At 42.3% G+C, this 27516-nt stretch overlaps 1 protein-coding gene across 4 annotated transcripts in view; it reads left to right on the plus strand.

Annotated features, from left to right (window-relative positions):
* MAMDC2 (MAM domain containing 2) overlaps positions 1–27516 on the plus strand; it is a 131434-nt gene that overhangs the window by 39415 nt on the left and 64503 nt on the right. For 3 of the 4 annotated variants that reach the window (XM_088475716.1, XM_088475718.1, XM_088475719.1), the window contains exons 1-2: positions 1504–1604; positions 6963–7076. In XM_088475716.1, the coding sequence (XP_088331842.1) occupies positions 1550–1604; positions 6963–7076 (169 nt within the window). In that variant the 5' untranslated portion in view covers positions 1504–1549. Of the gene's footprint in view, positions 1–1503; positions 1605–6962; positions 7077–27516 lie in introns of those variants that run through there. The other variant, XM_088475717.1, reaches the window with a different exon arrangement.

Below are 27516 nucleotides of genomic sequence, written 5' to 3' on the forward strand. Positions count from 1 at the left end.
GTAGTGATGAGACCGGCGGCCGCATGGCAAGGGCATTCCGGCGTTGGGATGAACATAGGCAGTGCCGTAACTAGGGTAGCTTCCTCTTCTTTTACCCCCAGCATCTCCCGGCTGCCCCAGGAGTACCCCTATCTCTTCCCTGGTCCTTCCCCTTTTTACAGGTGCACTATCTTATATCCCTATTTAAAAAATGGGGGGGGGGGTTTGCCAATGCTCTCTCTGGCATAGGGTGCCAAAAAGTTTAGTTATGGCTCTGAACATAGGCGGCGGTATTTCTACGCCTATGTTACATCCCGTCGGGATTCCACTGTCGGCATTGAGACCGTCTCATCACTACCTCCCATACAAATATGCCTCCAGATAAAACAATTTGTTTACATACAAACAAAAAGGTTCACAGTGTTTTATTAGCTTTGTATCCCCTTTTATTACTATTCTTTGGAATTTGATGTTTGATCTGAGTGCTAGGCTGGCTTTGGAGTAACAACTATGGCCCTCATTCAGAGCCACTCGCTAGCGGCAGTACGCTCGTTCCGAGCGATGTTCGCACTTCTGCGCATGCGTACGGATCGTTATACGCATGCGCGAACCAGTCAGTGCGGCCGAAATTCATGTGCTCGCAATATAGCGAATGCCTGCTATTTTGAGTGACAGAATGAGGCGTATGTGGGTGGTAACAGGGGAAGGTGCTTGAAAATGGGGAGTGGAGATCCGAACGCAGGCGTGCTTAAAGGTCAAAACGGGCGTTTTAAGGGTGTGCATAATTAATACAGCAGCGTCATTGACCACGTCACTGGGTTATTTTATAGCCAGAACTGCTCGCAAGATTGTGGTAGCAAAAACCAACCACAAGAATAGTGAGCAGTTCATACGCTGGTCGATGTACTCGATTAATCTAATAAATAGCGGACATGACGTATGGTGAGAGCGGCCAGGGGGCGTTTTTAACAAATAAACGAGCGTATGTTTTGCACGCTCGTTCAGACTTAGAGGTGTGAACAGACTGCAATTTGCGAACGGATCATTTGAATAGCCACCCCTTGCTTTTGAACGAACGACCGCAAATAGCGAACGGCTCTGAATCAGGCCCTATGTATCTGTATGAAAGGGTTAGAGGAAATGTTCTCCTCCTTAATGAATTTAGGGGAAAAATAGACCTAAGAGGATGGAGACCCTAACTTCCATATCATTTTTATTTTACTCATGCCGCATGATAAACGGATTTGTTTAGGATGGTTACACAGTGACAATGCATATACCAGTTACCATACCAGTGTTAGCTATAGTCTTATCCATTTACTTTCTGGATATCTTTGTGTGACTGCTGCCTGTACTGTATGTCTGGAAGTTCTCAGGAGCAGTCTGTGTCTCCCCTCCCTGTAATCTTTGTCTCTTTCCCCCTTCCCTCACTCTCCACCTTCCCCCACCCCGCCTCCACCAGGGGGGCTAGAGGGGGACAGCAGCGCTTCATCCACAGCCCATCCCCGAGCTGCAGACCCGGAGGAAGGATCTCAGTGCGGTGGTGCCCCCGGAGCTGGTACCTCTGCTCATGGCGAATATGCTGCCCCTGCTGCTGGCTCTCCGTGTGCTGCTACTGCTGGCAGGTAAGTAGCACCCTGGGCTGGATGGCACTGTGCAGGAAAAGTTGCCCACAGTTTCCAACAAAATGACAAAAGTATAAAAGCAATAATAATAATAAGACCGCGGTCAGGTAGAAGCAGCACAGGGCACCGCACAGTAGTGCATGGGCTACATGTGAGGATGCAGAGCATCTGTGTGTCACTGTCAGGGCTCTCACATCACAATGACAATGACTGTAAATCTGCTGTTGACAGACAGCCGGGACTGCACTGTAGCATGTACTAGATGAGAAGAGGAGATATCACTGACCAGGGCAGAAGAAGAGATGGTGGGGTACAGAAAGGCTGGTGCCACATTCAAACTGCCAAGTTGAGCGCTGAACGCTTCTTGTTGCTCAGCCCACTGGCTGCAGATGGACAAATACTGTAGATAAAACTCAGCCCAATGTCACTGTCCCGGTTGCTGTCTGTGGAAAGATGCTCCTTGATGGACACTATTATATGTGACTGTAGTGTCTTCCGCAGAGTGAGTGGTTACTGTTAGCTGGTGCTGATGGGGGTCATTTACTAACCTCCATACATTTGTGCAGTCACCTATTTACTTTTTTCTCTTAAAATAGTTCGTCAAAATCATTTCAATGGCATTTCCTTACACGGAACCACGTTGCTTTACCAATACAATGTTTAATATTATTAAAGGCTATCTTAAATATATTTTAATATGCTGGTTAACATCATTTGTATCTGAGTGTTGTAATATCAACCCCACAAGAATGAATAAAAAGATTGTTCCAAGTATATTGAGTAATGTTATAATCTGAAGATGACAGTTGCTATATCTGGTTTGGAAGTGATGATAAAAGCCTTTATACACTGGAATAGAAAAGAGGGCTGGTTTCCCTTTAAGTGAGTAGAACAGTTGTGCTAGCAGCAGCATATACCGCAGCATGGAATTTACCACAAAATCAGCTGGGTAAGATGATCACATTATTGGAACAGTTTAAGACAGGTGTTGTTTTAGAAAGAGACATCTATAGCAGTCTGGTACCTCTGCTAAATAACTATACATGTTCAATGTGCTCCAGTTATTAGTTTATTATTCAACTAATCCAAGACACAATGATAGCAAGCTGTTGTATTCTCACATTACATACAGTAGCATTCTGCTATGTGGGATTAGGTGGGCAGAGGGCACATATTATTTTAAGTGCAAGTACTTTAATGTTTCTATGTAGAAAAAAGTTTCATAGAGAAACAAGCAGAGAATAATAGATCCATGCACTGGGGGAGATGTAAGTCTTGGAGAGAGATAAAGTGGAGAGATAAAGTACCAACCAATCGGCTCCTAACTGTCAATTTTCAAACACAGCCTGTAAAATGACAGTTAAAAGCTGATTGAATGGTACTTTATCTCTCTACAAGGTTTGATACATCTCCTCCATTATACTAGTTTGCCTGCAATTGTTTGACTGATGCAGGGTTCTTAGTATGATCTAACTTGATATGGTACATGATGGTTATGTATTGTATGTGCCCATATTCAATATATTGCAGCAGTTCTCAACCCCAATCCTCAAGTTTTTTCTACAGGTCATGTTGTGAACATTTCTGTCTGTGGCAGCAGGTGGGATAATTAAATACAAACACAGCAAAACTTGCCGGTACGTGATTATAGATATCCACACAGTGGCGGATTAACTACAGGGCAGGAGGGACCTTTTCCCAAGGCCCCCACACATAGCAATATCACCAGCGTGGGGCGCACTGTGGCATATGTGAACAGGCACGGTTTCTGTATGGCATAATGTGAACTGGGGGCACTACAACAACACATTTATGGTGCTGGGAGTATTTACAGACTATACTTTTGAATAGCATCACCGACACAAGCATATCGTTTTGACAATTTTATTGGTAGGATCCCCCACAAGTTAGTTTCCCTGGGGTTCCCACAAGCCTTATTCTGACCCTGAGTAGACAAAACATGACCTGTTGGTGGTACTTGAGGCCTGGAGTTGGAAACCACTGGTAAATTGGATACTCTTTGAATTGTGGTTTTGAAATGGCATCAGATTTTACTGAAATGTCTGGTACTTTCCTTGCATGTCTCTGTCTTTCCCTGCCCACAAGTACGAGCAGTCACTCTCTAATATGTTTGTGCCCCCATGTAGCACCCACCACATATGGCTAGCAGATACTGGACACAGGGTTGGAATCAGCAACTTTTGATGGTGTGGCTTGATTAGTGTTGCTGTATTTTCAATATACAAATAATCAATTGAAGGGCAAATACAGTATATACACTGCACAGTATACTAATCTATGGGTGTGGTACAAAATCTCTACATTTTCTGAATGTCGACCCTAACCTTAACCGCAGCCTAACCCTAATCCTGAGCATAGCTGTACCCTAAAATGGACTTTCAACATTCTCCCTGTCGACATTGTGAATATCTTTGTTGACATTTTGTCTTACGTCAACATTTTGAATGTCAGCATTCAGACCATATCGACATTAGTGTTGGCATTCTGTATATGGACATAAAGACTGCATACTCTAATCTGCAATATTATACTGCCCTTATTACCTGTATATTTTGTAGCTCAAATATCCATCAAACTTTGAAAAAAAAAATATAGTAATACCAATCTGCCAGCAAAAGAAAGCACTGTCTCTCCCAAGAGAATAATATGCACTTGATTAATCTAAGTACAAACAAAATAGAGAGACCACAATCTTAAAAATTGGCTCGGCCATAAAGGTGGAGATCTCCTTATCATGAAGTGGATAAAGGGCATTTAAAGCCACTGCATTACATAAATATACTGTATATTGATGGCTATAATTTGAATCATTAATATTAAAACTTGCCAAAAAGTACCAATATTGTGTAATGTGTGGACAATAACAAACATCTGACACTATTTCCTCAGATTTTTAATGTTTTCCTCATCATCCTTGTGGGCGGACATATGCAAATCAATCCATGTGACTGCCAATTGTCAGGATTTAAACAAAAATTGTATCGAGTGTACAACCGATATCGGGACCTTCCACTGGCAGAATTGCGCACTGTTTGTTGGTTCAATCGCTCTAGTGTGTAGACGTGGGATAAGCTCTAGCAGTCTATTATGGACTTTGGAGGTAATACTTTACTTTAAAACAGCGCCCCAGTGGAATGTCACTGTGCAATGTATACTACTATTATTATGTGTAATATATGTAATAGTCAATCTGGCCCTTTAAGATAACAAAACATTTTCTGAAAAACATACAGTATTATAAATTAATCTTAATTGTATGAAACATAGGTTTGATTTCTTATTTTAGGATAGAATGGCCAGTAAAGCATATTAAGTTTTCTGCATTATTTAACAAGTCTGGAATTTATGGAAATGATGCATCAACTACCAGATGATTATAATTGTACTTTTAAGATACAAAAGGAACAGAATAACCCTGAAACTTCACAGTTTGTTTCTTTCTATAAACTTTTCTGGAACAGGTTCCATGTTTGTCTCCATAGCTGCCTATTTTGTAATACAATCTTGTGCTTTAACCACTGTCTCCTAAATTATTTTATAATACAAGGGTTATCCAATAAATTACCTCTGCTAATTACCTCGCCCGGGGCTATCTAATTAGCCCCGAAGTCGGCCTGATGTCGGCACTTATTTGGGGGGGTTGTTTCGGGACCTGATGTGTCCCGAAAAAGAATCCATGATAATTGCCGTTTTTTCACCTGAAAAAAGGCAAAAAACATATAGGCTGTGAGCTTATCACGCACATATGTGTTTTTGGGAGAACTCTCCTATTATTTTCACCGAAATAATAGGATAGGGTGAAAAAAAAACAGCAAAAATCGGGGATAATCGGCGAAAAATTCCCATTTTTCGCCGATCGCGGAGGTCAATTAGCCACTAATTCAGCCACTCCTGGTTTGTCAAACAGTTAACAAACCAGGAGCGGCTGAATAAGACACCATATATTCAATTATGTAATTGTAATTTATTACAAAATCTATGTAGAAATAATAATTCAGATGTTTTGTATAATTTTATGCCATACCTTTTTCATTGATTGTATATTGTATGGGAAAATTTACAGGAATATATTATTATTATTATTATTATTATTATTATTATTATTATTATTATTATTATTTTCTCTCCTTTCCATTCAGTCATTAGTCCATTAAGTTGACATTTACTTCAGCCTTTAAGGTTTTGTAAACACTGTTTCATAACAGCTTTCATATTTGGCTTATATGTAACAAGTTTCACTCAACATTAAACAATTGTACACTTTCATGTGAAATTGTTATATACTGTTTATAGCTTAGCAGGACCACCACTACCTCAGATCTATAAAATGGTGGCTGCTACAAAGACCTCTCTAAAAGAGATCAAGTACAATGCTGTGTGTACCAAGAAGATCAAAATCTACCTTCTTAATATAATTTTCTAAACTTCACAACTATAAGTAAATGGGTGTCTGTTAGGGGTGGAGAGAGAGGGGGGAGGGGTCTGGCAAATTTACAGCCATGCATCCAAGAGAGGTTCATCATGTCCCTGTCAGAGGTACAGCACAGGGTGCTTATATTCAAAACAGGGCTTGGCCATGCCCCCACATGTTTGCCCACGCCCACTGTAGAACTGCAACCTGACTTTCCTGTTTTTATAATGACTCTGTCCGTTCTCACAGCATCACACTGACCCTTTCCATGCAAATAATCTGCTCCAATTTGAATTATTTATACATATATACACACTTGTGTGCTTGTGCAGACACACACGTACAGACAGCAGACATACTCAGTTACCACCCAGTAAGCCCTATCACGTGACCATGACAGATAACCAGAAGCAAGCCAGATATTCCAAGCAGGGTTCTAGCTGTGCAGTATCATTGAAATTGATATAAGGCCAGGTGAGGGTCAGGAAAGTACTGTAGCATCCTACTATAGGTTGGTCTGAGTGGGAACTGTGATTTGATAGGATACATTTTACCCAACCCATGCAACAATAATGTGCTTGTACTTTTGTATACAAATATGTTTTATGATATATATTACTAAACCACTGTTATTGTCGTATGCAGTTCATCATACTACTTTCAATTACATATTTTTCTCTCACATTTGTGAGAGACAAGTACATTGGCCCTATTGTACAATTGAATTCATCTTTGTATTCTGCTACATAACCTCTACCTGAAGCCTAAGTATACTTGGTATAAATCTCAATTGGGATTTCACTTTTTCCCATTGCTCCAGCATTTGGCAGCTCTTGTATTCACTTCATTAAAGTATTCTCGTTGCACACAGTAATTTCCATGCTGTTCAACCGCTGTGGAGAACTGAGTTTTCTTATTATTGGCAGGTTTGCAGCTTGCTGAGGGGGCCGCTGTCTCTGACGGATCCTGCACCTTTGAAAACAGCACATGTGACTACAAATCTGCCTATGCATTTCTTCCATGGATTGTAAATGCAGAAGGTAATGTAAATACAGACTGTCCCACCATTTCTTTTTACAAATCATGATTAAGCATAGGTTCATTGCTGGGGGACGACAATCATGTTTCAGGTCACATACACAGTAACACACAAGCACACTAAGTGGCTGGTCAGTATTCAGAAATCTGAAGGAATAGTAGTGCCAGTATAAGTAATTCAGAGTGTAGATACATTTGCTTAGCTATGCAGTTATGCTTTAATGTGGCAGTTCCAGCTCTGTATAGTAAATTGAAGTATGATACATACGGCCTGATTCAGAGTTAGGAGCAAATAACAAAAGGAGCAATTTGCTGCTGGAACAAACCATGTTGCAATCCAAGGGATGCAAATGCATTTATTTATTTTTGCATGCAGGGAACATATGACAGTGTTGCATGTAGCAAACAAATACTGAGCAGCTTGTTTTTTCGATGAAGTTTAGAATTAAGCTAGGACACATCCCTTCCTAACTATAAGTCTCTATGCTTATTTTCAACCTGCCCTATGTGCTGTGCAACATGGTTTTGCCAAGGTGTAAAAAAATTGGTCCTAACTAATTACTCCTATTATTAGTAGTATAGTAGTAATAATAGAAGCATTCAGGGTTCCTGCCTACTGACACCACAGCAGAAATGCCTCTAAAATATGATCTGTTATTGACGCTAACAACTGCTGTTCAAACATAGGATTCCCAGAGCTAAATAAAAGCAGCTATTTATAAATACACACTCATTTATTCCCAAATGTGCGTTTTCCTTAGTCAGCTATAAATTCAGTGGGTATTCTGCCACATAATTGTACTTTCCAGCAGGGATCCAGACCACAAATTACTGGCTCAGTTGTAAAGTGCTGATGTGATACATGTGTACAGTACAAGTTTGCAATAACTTTGCTAAACAATGTTCTCATGTAACTTGATTCTGATAATATATGTCCCATAAGACTACACTCACATAAACAATCTACAGCGTGGTGCTACAATATGCCTGAGGAGGGCATTCACCAATCCAAAAAACAAGTGTATAGATTTATTACCACATCTGCATGTCAGGTTGACATTTTGGTACTTAAGCGAACCTTGGTGAAGACATATATATTATATACACCATACTCCTATGGCGTATTTAAAGTATTTTCCCTACCACTATTTTTATGTAGTTACCGCAGTATAGAATTAATTAAATCAGCAAATAGTCTTGCAGGTGCCGTCATTATTTGAATACAAGTTATAGAATAGCATAGTATTGTTTTGTTCATTTTATTTAGTCAGGTATTAATACATAAGTGAATGCTGTATGTATGTATCTTTAGAAATTAATATGAAGCTGCCCAGCTGACGATCTGGAAACTCCCTGTGTAGAGATGTGCAGCTCCTAGGAGGAGGCGCCGAGGCAGGGAAGCAGCTAGAGACACACTTCTCTTTCCTAAGGAGCTTGTAAAAGGAGATTGAGTAGTGATGGATGATTCCATGGTCAAAGAGTTGGAGAGATTAGAATAGTACAATCATTGTAGTAATAGCAGAGGCCAAAAACAAGTCAATACAGTGCTAATCTCTAAATATGGTAACACTAATCCAGACTTTTTTTTACTTTAAATCTAGCCTGAGAGTAGATCTAAATAGGGGCAACAATCAGATGCAACCCGATTGCTGTTACCAATAAGTTTTGAGAATGACACAAGTATTGATTTTCACAAAGTTTGATTCCTCAGTATTTTTAGATCTCTTTGTCAGATGTTACTATGGTATACTGAAGTAAAATTACAAGCATTTCATAAGTGTCGAAGGCTTTTATTCACAATTACATTAAGTTTATGCAAAGAGTGAATATATGCAGTGTTGCCCCTTAATAGTAACTAGTAATAGAAGGTAAACCAGGGAAATGGATGTAAAAGTTTTGATAAAAAAGATATGTTCAGTCAGTGATGTGTAAGGAGGAAAGAAATGAAGGAAACATAGTTGCAGTTTTAAAGTAAAATTGCCCCCAGTAGTGGCCTCCCCTATAGAGTGCCTCATGGTGTACCACCCCTATACATAGCCCCCTGTAGTGGGCACCCCCCCATAAATTGCCCCCAGTAGCGGCCACCCCCTATTTCAGTGCCCCCCCTTACACACACACACAAAGAAAACAAGAAAAAATTACCTGACCCTCGCTCCTGATGCGACCGCCGCTGTCCACTCAGTCCCGGCCGCTCTTCTCCTGCATGGGAGAGACATCATACGTCATGACGTCTCTCCCATCACATGCTGCAGAGGGAGCCGGAAGACGGAGATCATTAGTGAGCTCCAGCCGGCTCCCTCCGCAGACGATGCAGCAGCAAATGAGAGTCTGTCTGACTCTCATTAGCTGGCTGCTATTACAAACACACAGCCGCCGCTGGCAGCTGCGTGTTTGTAAACTGTGTAGGGCAGACCGCTCTCACTGCGGTCTGCCCTACACTTGTGGGGCCGAGGGACTTGTCCACCCCTTGGCTACTGGTGGCACTTGCCGGGTGGCGCCCCCCCTTTGGTCGGCGCCCCTGGTGAGTGCCATCCTGGCCAATGGGTAGATACGCCCCTGTACAGTACTTAGGCTGTAGTTACTGCATGTTTGACTGCTCAGATTTTTTTTCCACTCTCAATTTAAGCGGTAGAGTTAATCTGTCACGACAAGCTGCCAGCATGCATATTATGGAACAGGTTGAGGATATACACAGCAGGATCCCCAATGAAAGCGTTTTTAACTGGCGATGCCTGTTCTTAATTGTCTGGCACTAGCTATAGTCAGAGGAAAATTCTGAATAAATACATAATACAGTACTTAAAAATTTGCCTTCAAGCCACTTCCATGTGTTGGTACTTATTATTTTTTAATGTTACATGCAAATTTTTAAGAAAGGCAATATTGTATGGCACTTGTAATGTATGGTTTAGTCAAAGTGCAGGGGTGTAGCCAGAACTTTATGGGCTCCATAGAGGGCCGGATTAAAAGGGGGCGGTTGAGTAGGGGCCCCCACACATTTGGGGGGCCCCACACTGCTGCCCATATTGCCCCAACCTGGCCAGCTCCCGGGAAAGCCAGTCTGTGCAAAAGCAACAACATTAGTGAAGGCCACTCTGCGCCACGGCCTATCTCCCTCACAGCTGGCTGCAGTGCAAGGTCGCATTGGCCACTGACAGGCTCCTGTGACTCGGCGACACCTCCCGTCATCGCGTGGGCCCGGCAGCACGTTCCATCAAACAGCCGTAGGCAGTAATATAGTGCCAGTACCCAGCATGTGGTCCAGGACATCCGTCACAGTGGGAGCTGTGGACCTTCACGACGGGCTTGCAGGAGGGAACCAATGAACAGAGCTCTAGGATTTTCAAGGTAAGTAAGGGGCATACTAGTAGAGAGGGTGAGCAGGCTGTCAATTTTATTGGTGGGGGGGCCCACATCTCAGTTGCCCTGTGGCCCCCACAAGCCTTAATCTAGCCCTAGCCCCATAGGTTCAAACTGTGCAACATTACAGTGCTCAGTACATATTCTGCCATATTACACTGCCTCCAGTTCATATTATGTTACATTACAGTGTCTCCAGTTCAAAGTGTGCAACATTAGTGCCCCAGCTCATATTATGGGGGAGATGTCTATACTTGTCTACTTTCCTGAACGGCCGGGAGCCTCCTGAAAATCGGGTGGTGCTCCCAGCTACTCCGGAGGGGTGGGCAAGTATCCCAGCCGGCGCCATCCATTCGCACACCCCCTGCCGGTTTCCATCCCCCCCCAGCCATTATCTGCTCCCCCTTGTAAGCGGGCGGTCCAAGGGGGGAGCTGTTGATGCAATTCGTGCAGAATCACCTCATCGTGGCCCAGCCCCCGACTGCACAATGCCAGTAATCTCAGCATTGTGTAGCAAGTGTGTGGCTGCGATCACGCAGTCACACCCCCAAATTTCCGTTACACCTCCTGCTGTGCCGATCTGGCAGCAAGTCTATATTAAAACTTTGTGAGAGATAAAGTGGGGAAGCTGCCCATAGCAACAAATCAACTTCTAGCTATCATTTATCTTCTAGCACAATCTTTAAAATGACAGAAGCTGGGGAACCAAACAGCTGGAAATTCCACATTATTTGGAGATCTTCTTAATCTCAATCCCCACCCCAGCTCATTTCACATAGGCTGTAATCAATGAGAACAGCTAATTTGAATGAACAACTAAAGATAACAGACAAGCGGAGACATTCCCCAGCGCTCACCGCCACTTTGCGGCGCTGCAACTCAGGTTTATTTTTTTTAAAAGGGGCCTGACCACGCCTCCTGTGATTAGGCCACGTCTCCTTAGTCTTGGCCCAGCCCGGCTCTTGGCAGCCCTGCTTGTGTTTGTATATTTTCCACTGTGTTGACGTGGAAACACACAAAAATGAAACTATATGTTCTAAAAAATGCTAAAGCAACAGAACACAATGCAAATAAAAACACAACTAGATACAGTGACACTAGCAACAATGATTTCTAAGTATCGGATCCATTTCCATATGTTTTACAATCATTAAACAATAGATGTAAAGCAGTTTCATGTAAAGCCAATGGTTATGTCCACTTAGAGTGCTATGTAATGTGCAGGTTTTTTTGTCACATTTCAACCTACTGTATCATATGCCACATATGTGCTCCAGTGTAGAAGCAATGGTAGGGTAATCCTATCTTAGATAGTTTACTCTGTTTTATTTAGTCTTTGTAAATTTGTAAAATGATTCATATTTATCCAATATCAGTAAGCATGTTATATATTATGCTATCATCATATTTTGTTATGATATTCTATTTTGTTATACTATAATGCTATTTGTCTCTTGTGTGACTGTGCAGGATCGCAAGAAATAATGTGATATTTTTTGTATTACTCTTCTCAATTACAATGAAACACAAACTAAATTTAGTGCACATAAAGTTCTATTGTTTCCACATAAATGTAATGTTTTACAATTTATCTTATGTATTTTGTCTAGGGCCTATTCATGAACACTAAAATATCGATGGAGGTAATTAGGTTTAGAACTCGCATGGAGTTCTACCTAATTACCGGAGGAATTCATCATTCCTCCTCTCCATAAGTATCTATTCCAAAAAGCTGTCATTTTTGCTATGACAGCTTTTCGGGAAATAGATACATTTCCCTCTCTGCACTACCTTACCGCAGCTGTAATCAGTGCTGCTCATGCGCCATTACATTCACAAAAGCGGCGCATTCGCAGCACTGATTAACAGCTGCTGTAACTCTGTCCGCCCCCCCTCCTCCGCTTCCCTCCACCACCTACCTGGCTGCCTGGGACCTCGACAGGCTGCAGCCGCAGACCCTCACCTACCGCCTTGTCTTGCTGAAGATTTGAATTTTTCAATTGTTTTAACTTTTTTTTTTTACTTTACTGTGTTCTGCCGGGAGAACACAGTGTCAGAGGAGCAGCCAGAGCCGGAGTAGGGACAAAGGGAGCCGGAGGAGGACCTGCCCAGCTGAAAGCAGGTAAGTGTAACCCGCTATACGCCACCTGTGAGTGGCGGATAGTAACACCATCAAATTCTGAAAATACATAATTTTCGAAATTTGATGAATAGCCTAATTTCTACATCCCCATACTAATGTATGGGGAGAGTGGAAATTAACGCAGGGGGACTTAACCAGGAGATATTAGTGATATCTTCTGTGTTAATGAATACTAAAAAAGGTACTGTAATTAAGGAAAATGTCCTTAAAACTGTTATTTTAGTGTTGTTGAATAGGCCCCTAAATCTCTTTCCACTTTAGAGTTTTATTGGCTGGAAAGTGCAGTGTGTTGTGTAAAACCAGGAAAGTTTCCCTATTAAGCAGAACACTGTCAGGTTCTCCATGAGTCACACTATGTGAGCTTGTCTCTAGTCTAGTCCAAAATATGGATTCTAAACACTTTAGCAGTGTCAAGAAATCACCTATGACATTACTATAACTGTATTTATATGCACTTTTAGGGCCGGATTCAGACACAATGGTGGTTGCATATTTTGGCAGTCACACCTCACTATACCAGCCCTATAGCAGGTGCAGTTTGTCCATCTGTCTGTGGCCTCCTATGTGAGTGGTTGAGCGTCTGTGTTTGTAACCGCTGTCACCAACACGCCTGCGTCACTCCTAAACTATACCTATAAGACAGACCTGTATAGTCACCGCCCAGGAACTCCCTGACAAGACATTACTGATACTGTACATGTCAATCACAACAGCAACTTGTGTGTACACTCTGTGTAACGCATGCACTGTAGGAGATTTTAGGGATTTCTGTGCACACACAGTAGCAAAATGTAGCTCAACTCACTGGACATCGGCATAGCCTGCGGCTCTGAATCAGGCCCTTAATGTACAGTTAGCAGGCAGAATTTGGCCTAACATTTCCTGCATGGAATTCCCCTATCATTTTTGTTCCATAAAGATTTCCCCTATCATTTTTCTTCTGCCTGGTCTTCTCCTGTACCGCATCTACAGTAGGCTGAATTGCTCAAATCTCAGTTATTTATATATATATATATATATATATATATATATATATATACGTTATACATTTAAAAACATAGTACAAAATGTAATTCATGGCAGGGTGCCCAAAATCAGCCCTGTATTATGGCAGCACCGGAATGTCACACCTCTGCCAAATGCGCTGTTTCACCGAAAACTGAATTTGTGTGAAATTTCCCCACTCTGCTAGAATTGCAGGTATGGCTGTTTCTGCTTAAATTTTTACTATTCTTTAGGAAAATCACCGTAACCCCTATTTTCACACAATGGGGCTCATTTACTAACTGGAGAAAATGCGTGTCTGCAGCACTTGTCATTCTGTGCCAGTTTATTCATCTCGCACATGTATAGGTGCGCAGCCATAATCCAGGTTCTGACCATATGCTTATTGTTGGAAATAGTGAAATTATTAAGTTGTTCCCTGGTAGCCCTGTAGGGTCATCCCCTTAAATGTTTGACATTTTTCTTGTAAAGCACTTGTTAGTTACGCCTACTGTGTTGTATGTCTCAAATTAACCACAAGGGTGAGAGGGCATAAGGGCTGTCATTGTATGCACCACTATCATACATTTACATTTTTTTATTAGCTTGGTATAAATGTGTCATTGAAATGATAAAATGAGGCATGACTTCCACCAACCCCAGGCTATTTAAAAACCCCTTGTTACCCAGATAATTCTGCCATAAATGCACCTCATCCGCCATTGAACTAATTTAAATACACTGTCCTGCGAGTCTCTGTGTGCTCATATACAATACACCCCCAATCTGTCCAGATACTCAGAGGATGTAATATATTGACAACACACAAAAAAGCAGTGTGCTCCTTCATTTACTGTAACTTGTTTGCATTGTGGCTTCCTCACTGTAATATAAATATTTTACCTGATTTTCTGGCTGGGAATGCATGGTCCAGTGGCGGAACTCCCGGAGACAATAGAGTCAGTTGCCGCCGGGCGCCAGCCCTGAAGGGGGCATCTGGCTCCATAGTCTCCAAGGTCCCGGCCATTCCACCTACACCTACTGCTGGCTTCGTTCTAACTATGCTAAATAGAAAGCCAGAGGAGCCGCTGAGCTGAGCGCCAATCAGCATCAGCGGCGCTCCTCCTTCGGCTCCAGTGCACTCTGTGGTCTCGGCCCGGCGGGCCGCGGACCTCACCTATCATGTGACCACCCGCGACCTCACCCTGTGCCTGCCCCTTCTGTCTGAGGAGCCTTCGACACTGCACCTGCGGCTGAGTCCGGACCGTAGTGGAGAGTGGCCGAGAACCGGGAGAGAGAGGATGCCGCTAGCCAAGAGCAGCGGTACTCACGCAGCAATGCAGCTTCTCAACTCACACTGCCAGGGATCTCATAGCCTGGGTGAAGCTGTTCCAATGATAGGCGGGGCTGGACCTGGGGAAGGTCCTCTTTCTGCCCCCCCCCGGCCAAAGGTTTCTTGATTGCGCCCGACCAGAACAGCTGTTATCTGAACAGCCACATACAGGTGAGCCACCTCTCTCTAAATGCTGTGTGTGCGCTACTGCACTTGCCACCCTGGCCTCCCTGTGTCTGTATGTCACTCCTTGTGTGTGATCCTTTCCTGCTGCCATGTGTGGGGTGCTGTATGTAGTGTGTGTGATCCTTCCCTGCTGCCATGTGTGGGGTGCTGTATGTAGTGTGTGTGATCCTTCCCTGCTGCCTTGTGTGTGCTGTGCTGTATGTAGTGTGTGCGCTCCCTGCTGCCTTGTGTGTGCTGTGCTGTATGTAGTGTGTGCGCTCCCTGCTGCCTTGTGTGTGCTGTGCTGTATGTAGTGTGTACGCTGCCTGCTGCCTTGTGTGTGCTGTGCTGTGGGGTTCTGGCTAGAGAGAAACTCATGGATGGCTGGAGCTAGATACACACGGGGGCTGGAGCAAGCCGTAGCCTATGGGGGAGGGAGGGCACCACCACCTATTTTGCCTCCGGGCACCTGGCATAAACTTATGCCACTGGCATGGTCAGTGGCTCATTCCATGTGAGGTGAGCCAGGGGTCACCACCTGGCCATCTCCAATTTTATTAAAATTTTACATGAAGATTGTCATACATGTCAGACTAACGTTGGGAAAATTGTAGTTCACAATCCTCACAGTGGGGTTGTGTGCAACTGTCACAGTCAGTGACACTCAGCAGTTGGGGAGGATCTTCAATATTGGTCCACTTGACATGGAATGACCCCACTTTAAATGATTACAGATGCCCTGGTGCTGGATTAGAGTCTGGCCAGGGCCATATCTGTGTGGAATTTGTATGTTCTCCAAATGTTTGTCTGTTTTCTTTATTCCAAACACCAAAACAGAATTGTAGTGTATCTTGGTGTGATAGGGACTATAGATTGTACATTCTACTGGGGCTTGAGCTAATGTGAATGATTAAATAGTGACTGTAATGTGCTGTGTTATATGGTGGCACTATATAAATGAAGTTTAATAAATAAAGTAATACATAATATTTTCCCTGTTCTTTTGGAAAACTCATTTGTTCTAGATATTATTTGTCATGACTAATTTGATCCCTAACTATTGACAATCTGCACACATATACGCTAAACCCCCTATGTTGGATGATTGCAGTGATCTCTCAGCAGAGATAAAGTACAGTTTAAGAGACTGTCTGGGGTACTTACCTGCCCTATCGGGATCTTCTCCCTTTGGGCTGCCGGCGGGACTTCATACCCATTTCATGCGCAGCTGCTTCTTGCGCTGCAAGGGGACACTGGGAGGAGTACAATTGGATCATTTTCAGTGAACATAGACTTCTAATAGACAACATCATCTATAGATGGCATTGCCTAACGGGTCCAAGCTCTGGAAAGTATCGCATTCCGGAGCTTGGAACATATGGGGAATTAGGTCCAATCTCCAAATTTGCAGTTTTCTGAGTTTTGCCCGCATTTTGGCCTTCGTACATCCCACCCAGGGTCACTGTCGACATTTCGTATGTATCCCCAAGTATGTTCCCAATATTCAGAGAAATATGAAAGTGAGCTAAGTAATAATGAATTGCTCACTTGTATTCAGGGTTTCTTTCTGTGTATAGAGCACAATTCTAGTACGGGAGTAACAGGAACACGGAGAAGGCTGCCCAGCAACATCCCGTAATCACCAAGCATTGATTATACAGTATGGCACTGGTGACAGGACTTGAGTCCAAACAAGACCCCTCATGCACTTGCACACCTCTCTACCAACTTCCACCCAGTCCTGCAATACTGGCTTGTGGCCGCCAATGCATAATGCAGAGCCACCCAAGAGATAAAGAGACACGGAACCTGAAAGGAACCTACCACTGCAGGAACCAATGCAGCTTACACCGGTATAGATGCAGTGGCATGTGACAATCTTCCACAAATCACGAGAAGTTGAACAAATAAATATGACATTGAAGTCAGAGATGTTAAGCTCCATCATACTCACCCCACCATACCCAGACAAACAAGAACACACATATAAATCTTGTGATATTTTGGGATGTATTGCCAGATGTCACTTACAGTATTCATCACATTTTAAATAAATGTGGAGCCAAAAGAGACTGCCAGTTTCAGAAACATAAATTGAAGATAAAGCTTACAAGCTATTTATATACTTTCCTAATTAATAGGAAATGTGTGATTTATTTCAGTTAACAGACTGAGAACTGAGGTATCATGACATGAAATATCACATTTATATGTACTGTATCTGCTTTTGTAGAAAACCTAGCTCAAGCCAAGAAAATACTTATCTCGCTCCTATTTCTTCAAACCTGTATATTTACAACCTCCTTTTTCTTTAATCTAAACCAATAATTGGTTCTCTATTTGTAACAATTTATTGGCACATGCTCTTGTTGACAAAGTGTTTGTGTTGAAGTTTCTCAAGTGCAGCTTCTTAAATTCCAAGTTTTCCATGCCGTGGACATACACTTGGCGAATCCATTGACAGTTTTACAAAGTGAATTATTTGAAACATAAAATACTCATGAATTTAAAATACATTCCCTATCTTGACAATCTGTTGTCCAACATGTGCAACAAAAATGTACCTATTGCATAAATAGAAACACCCGGTCACAAAGAGTGGAGATATTTCATAGTTCAAGACTCACCATTTTTTTTATTTCAGGCAGAAGTGGAGCACGTAGACATCTACACATGGTCCCTGTCCTATTTTAAAAAATCCCTGCACCTATAATACATTTTCTCACAGTGAAATAGCTTGGGAGTGAGACTAGTGGCCGTGGATGGATATGACATCATTGAGGGTTGGGTATGATATCACTGGCTAGGATGCAGGACAGAAAATGTTAAGAGTGATAATCTAAAACTATGAACAGCATGTTCATTCCTTTGTACTAGGTACAGTTAAAGAGGAAGTAACAGAATAGCTCAATTGTGCTCTAATGATAAATAACTTCCAGTTATATTTTTACTAAGAATTTTCTTTGGCCAGATGAAAGGGTTCCAAAATCCTCCATATTCAAGGTAGTTCAGCTGCATCGCTCTTCAGTCTCCCAAAAGCATCCACATGTGACTCTCATACTGTATGTAAGCAAGTACAGGAGAGCACTAGACAAAGAGCCTGATTCAGAGACGGATGCAAAGTCGATTACGCACACAATTGAGCGATTGTTTGCATCACACATGCGTATTATCCACATTGCGTGTGCGCAGCGGCCACAAATGCACATAGGAATCCATCGCAGAGTGAGTGACAGGTTGTCAGCGTTTGGGGATGGTCAGAGCAACGCAGGCAAGTCTTTAAATGCTGTTAAATGGGTGTGCATAAATTAGCCACTGCTAGTGCATATACAGCTCTGCGTGTCTGAGGATCTCCCAAAGGCTGCAGCAGGTCAGACCGCCGATGTGCGGCGATGTTACTGATATTTATGCTGGTATGCGTCGTCACACACAGGTAAGAAGGCAGCAGTGGGCATCTTTATCCTTGGGTGATCTTTGCTAACATTATCATATTTTCGCAGCTGCGTTGCGTACGAAATCGCAGCTGCGATCACATTAGCGTCCATCACTGAATCTGGGCCAAAGTTAGAAAAGTTAGCTATAGATAAAGCAATTTTAATTTAACAGAGAACAATGAAAAACAGGATGAGGGGCATTTAAACACACATGTGGGGACTAGGCCTCCCCACCATAGGTAGCAGATTCAGGTCAGCCAATAGCTTCAAAAGGTTACAACAGAAATCAGATTAGTCTTTACTCTGGCTCTTCTGGTTTAGATTGTTCTCTCTCCTTGGCAGTACTATCATATTTGGAAACTGTCCCTAGTTTTCAGGGACAGTCCCTTCTTTTACAGATTTGTCTCAGAAATGTTTCATAGAAATGTTCCTAGCCTTAGTAATGACCAACTTCACAAAACAATTCCTTTTATCTGCCTCACTACACTTCTTTCTATGTATTTGATGTATTTGATGTTTCTTGAAAATGACTATTTAAAATGTAACAAATTGTGTTGTAATCACATTGCAGATTCATAATGTAGATTGCAGTGCTCCAGCTTCTACAGAGCTTCTGCTTATTTTCAGAAGCTAAGGGTACCTGGAAAATATTTTATCATTTTGGTCGCCATATACTACCTATTACGGCTTTGGGGTCTATTTGGTAATAATTGCTGTACTGCCACGATTATGTATGTATCCATCTCACAGGGGATATTTGTCGCTGTCCCTGCAAGTTATATCCCCGGCAAATTAAAGAAGTCTTTCATAGAAGTGAAAGTCTCCTCCTGTGGAAGCTGAAACTGCGCACGCACACAGTGTCAGCTTCTGGAGGCGGCCGGAGACTATGGGGGGAGAGATCGAAAAATCTCTCTCCTACTTCTGGAACCCCCATAGACTTAAAACAGATTACATTCACTGAAGATGGTGCACATAGGGGTCAGATCATAGTCCCCATTGATAATAATGGGGACTGCGATCTGGAGTGCTAATTAGCACTTTGTCAGAGATATAAGTGAAATCTCCTGTATTGTACTTTTTAGTAAACAGGAACAATACATACAATTATGCAGAAACTGCATCATTTTATGTAACAAACAGCTTCATACATAGGCCCCTTTGTCTGTCCAATCTGTTCTACAGGTACAGGATAGACTGACAGGAAATTTGAGCAGGTTTTAATTGTGTCAAATAAAGAATTCATTCACATTGTATGCAATCTATAAGTTAAAAGAAAGCTACTATTTATCATGTACCTCTTAAGTATTTGTGTTTACAGTAAATCACTTTTATTTACATTTAGCTCAGGTGAATGTCATACAGTAACTGCACCTAAACATAACTTCTTCCCCTGCAATCCACCAGAGCCAATAGGTCCCCAATGTCTCCTGCAGAGAGGGGAAACAGATTCTGGTAAAAGCATTGCCTGAATGAGAATAGGTTGCCTTTTCAGGACTGACAATAGTCCCTGATGGCTTCCGTCATATGGGGTTCCTCTATTAGCTCCTGCCTAGGTGGGCTTTACTGGGCAAAGCTTTACATGCTTCCAGCAGGAGTAAGGACAGCCCATATAGTGGCAGTTGTCAGGGGACTCACCTGATCAAATGGAACGCAAGTACATATTTTGCATTAATGTTAACATCATTTTATTTAGTTTATGGTGGACCTTTAGTTACCCTTTAGGATTGAATTAAACTAAAATAATATCAGTGTCAGAAGATTGTATAAACTCAAAGTTATGTTATGTGTGTCCATGAATGTCTAACAGTATTTTAAAACGTTGATTATATATTGCAGTGTTGCATTATATTTTCCTTTCAGTCTCACACGTGTATGCCAACTGTAGTGCAGATGTAATATATTTTATCCACGTGCAATATTAGAACTCAAGCAGACATTTAGAACAGATGTCATATACTTCAGAGTGTGTATACAACAAAATCACAGTTAATAAAAAAAAAAAAATTGCGCTAGGTATACTGGACAGTAAATAAGCAATAACAACAGTATAAAAGTCTGCTCCCTAATTTACTGATGCATAATTTCTAATATAAACATTCATTAAAATATCATAGGTTAGTAGTAAGGGGTCATGACATTACACACGCTGCACTGTTGAAAAGCAGAAAAGCCATGGCATGAAGAGAGACCCTGTGGATCTAGAAAGACAGAAGGGAGCTGGAGAGACACTGGGGAACTGGAGAGATATAGAAATGTTGGCTGAAGGTAGAGAGACACTGGGGGCTGGAGAGACACTGGGGGACTGGAGCTGCAGAAACATGGGAGAATGAAAATTAAGAGACACAAAGGGGATGAGGCTGAAGAATAACTGCGGGGAAGTGGATGGGCATTATCCACAGCTGGCAGGATTACTGGCACATTACTTCCTCCATTGCCACCCACCCCCAGCTGTGCTACTGCGCTAGCCAGAGCCATGGTGGGGAGGCACTCCATGAACCTGGTATGAACTTACTTATGTACCTGATTATCACTTGCAATTAGTCAAACGAACAGAGTTTACATTTCTACTGTCATCAAAGGAGAATGAGAACAATCTGATGTCCTAACATTTTTAATAAAATAAATGGAATTAAAATGAATTTTTATCCGGTGATAGCAGACATACACTCCCTGATAACTGGTATACAGCAGCCTTAAAAGTGGGAATAGACTATTTTTCCAAAAGAACAGAAAATATAAAATATAAATTTATATGGAGCTAATAGAGCCATAAAGAATATACAAATTCAACCACAATATATGCTTCAAATATATTTTACTAAATAAAACTTGCATAGAAAAATACAATAATCATAAACCACATAAAATAAAGGATAGAGATATCCTTAAAAACCAAGACTCAGAAGTAGATATATATTAATTAGATCAGTGCAGGGCCGTTACAGCACCCTGTGCCGCCCATGCACTCTTTGCCCATGATGTTGCACATATGGGACGGGGCTGCCAGCACATAGAAGTGCAGCTGTGGGCAGCTGTACACAAGGCAGGGTGCCTGCCTGTTGCGTCCAAATGACTCTACAGACAGCACTGATGCAGCAATAGTGGCTGCAGGTTGCCATTCCAGACACCCTGCTAGCAGAAGCGAGGGTCGTGTGGCAGTGACTTTACCAACCACATAGCCCTGCTCACACCCCTAGTTACTGCCCTGGATCAGTGTTTCTCAAACATGGTTTTCACAGTACCCTAACTACATATTTTCCAGATCATCTAGCAAGAGCACAGATGTGTTAATTGAGTGACACAATAGATCTACAGGTGGCAGTGGCGTATCTATAATGGGTGTTGGTTGTGTGGTGAACATAGACCCCTGGGTCTAGGGGTGCCCACACCGCACACCCTGCACCAATTACCCCTTTGGAGCCCCATGCTGTAGGTAGCAGTGCTGTACAAGTCACCAGCAAAATCTCACGGCAGCTATTTTCCTGGCATTTTGGCATTCACTTTAGGAAAATCACTGGGAAAATGGCTGCTGGGTCATTTCCGTAGTGACCTGTGCATGTGCCCAGAGTCTACTGCTGCGCTCAGTGTACTGCCAGCCACTGGGTAGAGAAGAAAGGGGACCCAGACATAGACTGCACACGAGCCCGCTCCTCTCCTAATACGCCCCTGACAGGTGGTACTAATTATTCCTGAGGATACCATGAAAACATGCACTGTTAGGTTTCCATGAGAAACATGACATACTTATTTCCAAATATTTCTAGAGAGAAAGTCTCCAGTGCTTTGAATAATTAGACTGAATTAGATTGTGTTGTTACTTTAAACTGTTATGCTTATATAGAGTAGCATGTGGGTAGTGTTCACTCATAAATCAAAAAATAGTTATTTCTCACCGCTCCCATAGAGGTATTATACCGCAGTCACAAACAATCTTGTCCAGCAGCAGGTAGTGTGTCTTGTGAGTGTAGCTGTCTCTGAATGTCAGTGGTGGTGCACTCACACAGCCCCACCGTAAGTAATTGCTTCTTCTATCAGCAGCAGGTAGTGTGTCTTGTGAGTGTATCTGTCTCTTAATGCCAGTGGTGGTGCACTCACACAGCCCCACCATAAGTAATTGCTTCTTCTATCAGCAGCAGGTAGTGTGTCTTGTGAGTGTATCTGTCTCTTAATGCCAGTGGTGGTGCACTCACACAGCCCCACCATAAGTAATTGCTTCTTCTATCAGCAGCAGGTAGTGTGTCTTGTGAGTGTAGCTGTCTCTGAATGTCAGTGGTGGTGCACTCACATAGCCCCACCGTAAGTAATTGCTTCTTATATCAGCAGCTGGTATCCTGCTCTGCTGGCACTTGCTGGTATAGGAGGATATCTCCTCCTTGGTGTTACAAGTTTAGCGTGCGTTCCATAAAGCAAAGGTACAGTAAGTATTACAGCTGGAATCATACAGCTCAAGGAGTCCTAATGTATAACAAGAGATTACACAGTATATCTCTCCTGACTCCTTGACTTGTTTCTCCAGTCATCTGGTTTCACCAGGCCTCAAACATGGCTGTTTGGGGAAGTCATTGACTAAAATGTAAGCAAAGAGATGCAGCTGCTGCACTGGTATCTTGAATAACAGAAGCCCATCTAGCCATGATGAAATTGGTCATGCAGAAATGTGTCATACAATCCACTTCTGAGTTGCAAGCTGCATTCCATAACATGCTTGCCAACATCCTGAAGAGTCTACCAATCTCCCTGAGTCTTAAGGTGGGTATACACGGTACGATGTGTACCCACCGATGCGACCAACGATCCGAGAGCAGACATATCAGGCGGTCCCTACACACAAGGTGATCCGGTGCCTGACCGCCCGATATGCCACCCCCCCTCCATAGTGCTGCATGGGATCGTCAGTCGATTCACCTGATCTTTTGAACATGCAGAAAGATCAGGTGAAGTGACGGACGACCCCATGGGAGCGTGCAATGCACGATATCGTGCACACACACGGAACGATATTGATGAATTATCGTTCCAATCTGCCGGATCATTGGCAATATCGTTTTGTGTGTAGGGGCCTTTGCCCCCATTATGAAGCTGTTATATATAAAAAAAAACAGAGATATATACATTCAAATGGGATCATTAGTATCATTTCCCTGCATCGGTTATAAGGCACAATGGTCCCTATGGCTACATGCAGTTTCTGAAACATATCAGTTTGCTTTCATCAACAAATAGATCTTACTAACTGCGTTGGGGCTCATTTACATTTAGATGTAAGTCAATTTTATGACGCACCTCTCCAGGGGATTTCAAGAGAGGAGGGGGCCCGTGTGCAGTCTCCATCTAGGACTTCCTCCTCTCTCTAGCAGTGCACTTAGCCCAGCGCCGCAGCGGTAGACTCTGGGCACTAACCTGTGCCCAGACTCTACAGTACATGTGCAGGTAATTTTTTACAGTGTTGACACCAGCGCCGACGTGGGACTCCAGAGAAGTAAGTATAATATGGGTGCAGGGTCTGCGGTGTGTGCCCCCCTGCACCCATTATAAATACGTCCCTGCACCCCTCAGATGTAGCAGTACACATCCACTTTACCACCTAGCTCATAGGTGTTGCTTTCACAATCCCTGAATGCGGTTTCAAAAGAAGGCAAGTATGTTATAATAATGGAGGCCTTAGATTAGAAGATATAAGCAGAACCTAGAAATCAGAAGGATTTAATGCCCTGTGTAGTGTTCCTGTTGACAATGATAAACCTGCATCATAACAGTTTGAATTTAAACTGAATTAACCCTCCATGAACCTAAATAAGCATTTGGTTTTCATTTGGTTTTCAGTAATGAAGATATTTGACTGGAGTTAGTTTGTATGAAAAAAATAAATTAATAAATCTTATTTAGAAAATGTAAGTTATCTAAAGCTCACTATCAAGTTAGGCAACTTCAAGCAATATATGTGAAGCTTTATAAAACACTCAGTTGCATGGCTAGTCAAAATAATGTCACGTTTGTTCTGTACAAAGCATGATAAACTCAAACAAACGTGGAAAGCAGAAGGAAATATATCCCTATGAGAAACACATGTGGATCTGTTGGGGAATATTCTGTTAGGTCATTTTCTACTGCATATATTTTATAGTCAGAAATATACTTCAATACAAAATGAATAATTGATTGAACACATTTCTTTACATATTCGAAAGGTAAAAATATATAAATATTCCAGACGTTTAAGGAGCTTCACATTCAGAGAACTTACATTTTTTTCATTAGTACATATCGTACAACAACTTTTACTGTGTTTATGGTTTTATTGTTCTTTACTTCTATTTTTTGACATTTCACCCACGTGAGCCCCCTGCTCTGCTTCTCTGGGTATACACAGGGGACAGGGCATGTGCTGTAAAGCCCCAAAGGGCGCATGCTCTGAGCAGGAATTTGGCAAGAGCGGACCACCAACCATTGCCACCTCCTGGCCTTGAGTAGTTTCGCCACTGAACATGAGGTTTTTTTTTTATTTCATTGGCTTGAATCCACAGGTCAGCTTTGTGTAATAAACATGGAACACCAGTGTCTATATGACTTAAAATACACTGGGGGAGAATTATTAAAGCTTGGAGACAGATAAAGCGGAGAGAGAGATAAAGAACCAACCAACCAGCTTCTGTCTTTTTACAGGCTGTGCTTGGAGCTGATTGGTTGGTAACTTGTCTCTCAGTAGTGCACACAGGGGGGGTTTCTGAGTACCCAGAACCCCCCCCCTGACAGACTGGAGTGCAGGCAATGTGTTTTTAAGCCCCACCCCCTCGATGCAATTTTGCCGCGATTCGCGGGTCATTATGGAGGAGGCGGAGCCAATATGATGGATGTAATTAGATTTGAGTCATTTGCCCCGCCCCCTCCTGATTGACCCGTAAATTGCGGCAATTTGCCACGAGGAGACGGGGCTTAAGAACATGGTGCCAGCCTGCTAGATCCTGTCTCTATCAGATCTGCTGCAAGGTAAGTTTTTTTGTAATGACATATGTTTGTGTGTGCAAGGTATGTGTGACATATGTATGTGTCTATGTATATATGTGTATGTATATATGTGTGTATGTACAGTATATATATTATATATATATATACGGAAACTCCCCCATAAATATGGAAAGCCCCCCATAAAAATCCTGCATTTGCCCCTGTCTCTCTCTACTTTATCTCTCTCCAAGCTTTGAGAAATCTCCCCCAGTATATGTTAAAATACACAGATGAAGCAAAACAATTAAAGTAATATATTTAGTAATCCAATATATTAAAAGTGTCTAAATATGTAAGACTCGTTTTCTTCTGACATGTCTTCTTATTAAGGGTTGGAATTGTAAACTGCTATGGAAGAGCATTCTCTCTCTCTTTGCAAGATGGGCATAGTATGCAGAAATGCATTCATGTAGCCCAGAGGTTCCCAAACGCAGTCCTTAAGGCTCCCCAACAGTTCAGGTTTTATTATTACTTGCCATATTTGATGTGGTATTTATCCTTTTTTTTATCCTCTAACTCCTATCTGATGTTTCCTGCAAGCGCAGTAGCTTTTCTCCTCACATGTATGTTATTGGCTAGCAACCATAAATACTGCAGCTAAGGAAATTGTTAGGAGTATAAAGAAAATACATTTTGGAATTAGAGTCTACCACACTCTATATCTGTATTCCACTTTTAAGTGCCGAGGCTATAGATTCTTGTTTCAGGTTTTATATGTATCCATGGTTAAGCACATGTGATTAAATCAAATTGACTGAGGTACTAATTAAGTCACCTGTGCTCAACCATGGATATCTGTAAAACCTGAACTGTTGGGGAGTCTTGAAGACCGCGTTTGGGAACCTCTGGTGTAGGCCAATATCATAGATTGATCACAGTAGGTTTCATTTATGCAGTCAAGTAACTATTTGCTCTATACTTCTGCACAATTCTATTGACAAGCAGACAGGAACATTAATTTAGTAATTGGCTTGTGGTGGCATTCTAAATGCTTAATCATGATATTAATATGTAGTCCCGTTGATTAGATATAAATTTACTCTGTACTTGTTTGGTGCTGAAAAAGTCACTACAGGAACACCCTGCTACTGATGATAAATACAGACACTGGGTGGTGGGGAACTGATGCACAGTCCTGTATCCAATATACAAAGGTACAAATAAACCACTGGGCCTGATTCAGAGTATAACATAATGCCAATATTCACGGAAATGGTCAATATTTTTCAACTCCGCATGGAGTGAGCTCCGGCTGTCGCGGCCGGGGTGCTGGGGGGGAGTGTGGTGGTGGCGGCGGTGACGGGGGCGTGGGGAGAGGAGGAGAAGTGTGGCGGCGGGGGCGCTAGGGTGCGGGAAGGACTGTGGCACTGGGGACCGCTGCCCACAGCGCCCTCTGCTGGCTGGCGCTCTACGCAGCTGCGTAGTTCGCGTAACGGGCGGGCCGGCCCTGCAAACAACTGAATTTACAACAGGTAGACTCCAATTAAGCTGTAGGAACATCTCAAGGATGATTAGTGGAAACAGGATGCACCTGAGCACAAATTTTGAGCTTCATGGCAAAGGCTGTGAATACTTATGTGCATGTGATTTCTTTTTTTTTTTTGTCTTTATTAAATTTGCAAAAATCTCAAAAAAACATTTTACACGTCATTATGGGGTATTGTGTGTAGAATATTGAGGACAAAACTTAATTTATTCCATTTTGAAATAATTTTGTAACATAACAAAATTTGGAAAATGTGAAGCGCTGTGAATACTATCCGGATGCACTGTATCCCCACAGTGTGTAGACACAGAGCTGCAATACCAATTGAGCCATACAGTCTCAGAAATATATTGGGCATTCCTGGGTGGACCTGAGAGATGCATTGTCTTATGTATTGTACAGTGTGTGTTAGCTGTTTTGTTTGGCCTTGTCCTCTATCTCCCTCTGAGATAGGAAGCTTTGTATAGCTGGAGGGCAGGGAAAGACTGGGACTAAAAATAAGCCCTGGTATTTAAAGAACACACAGGCTCAC

Source organism: Taudactylus pleione, unplaced genomic scaffold, assembly GCF_031769625.1.
Source record: "Taudactylus pleione unplaced genomic scaffold, aTauple2 ptg000177l, whole genome shotgun sequence".
Taxonomy (NCBI): domain Eukaryota; kingdom Metazoa; phylum Chordata; class Amphibia; order Anura; family Myobatrachidae; genus Taudactylus; species Taudactylus pleione.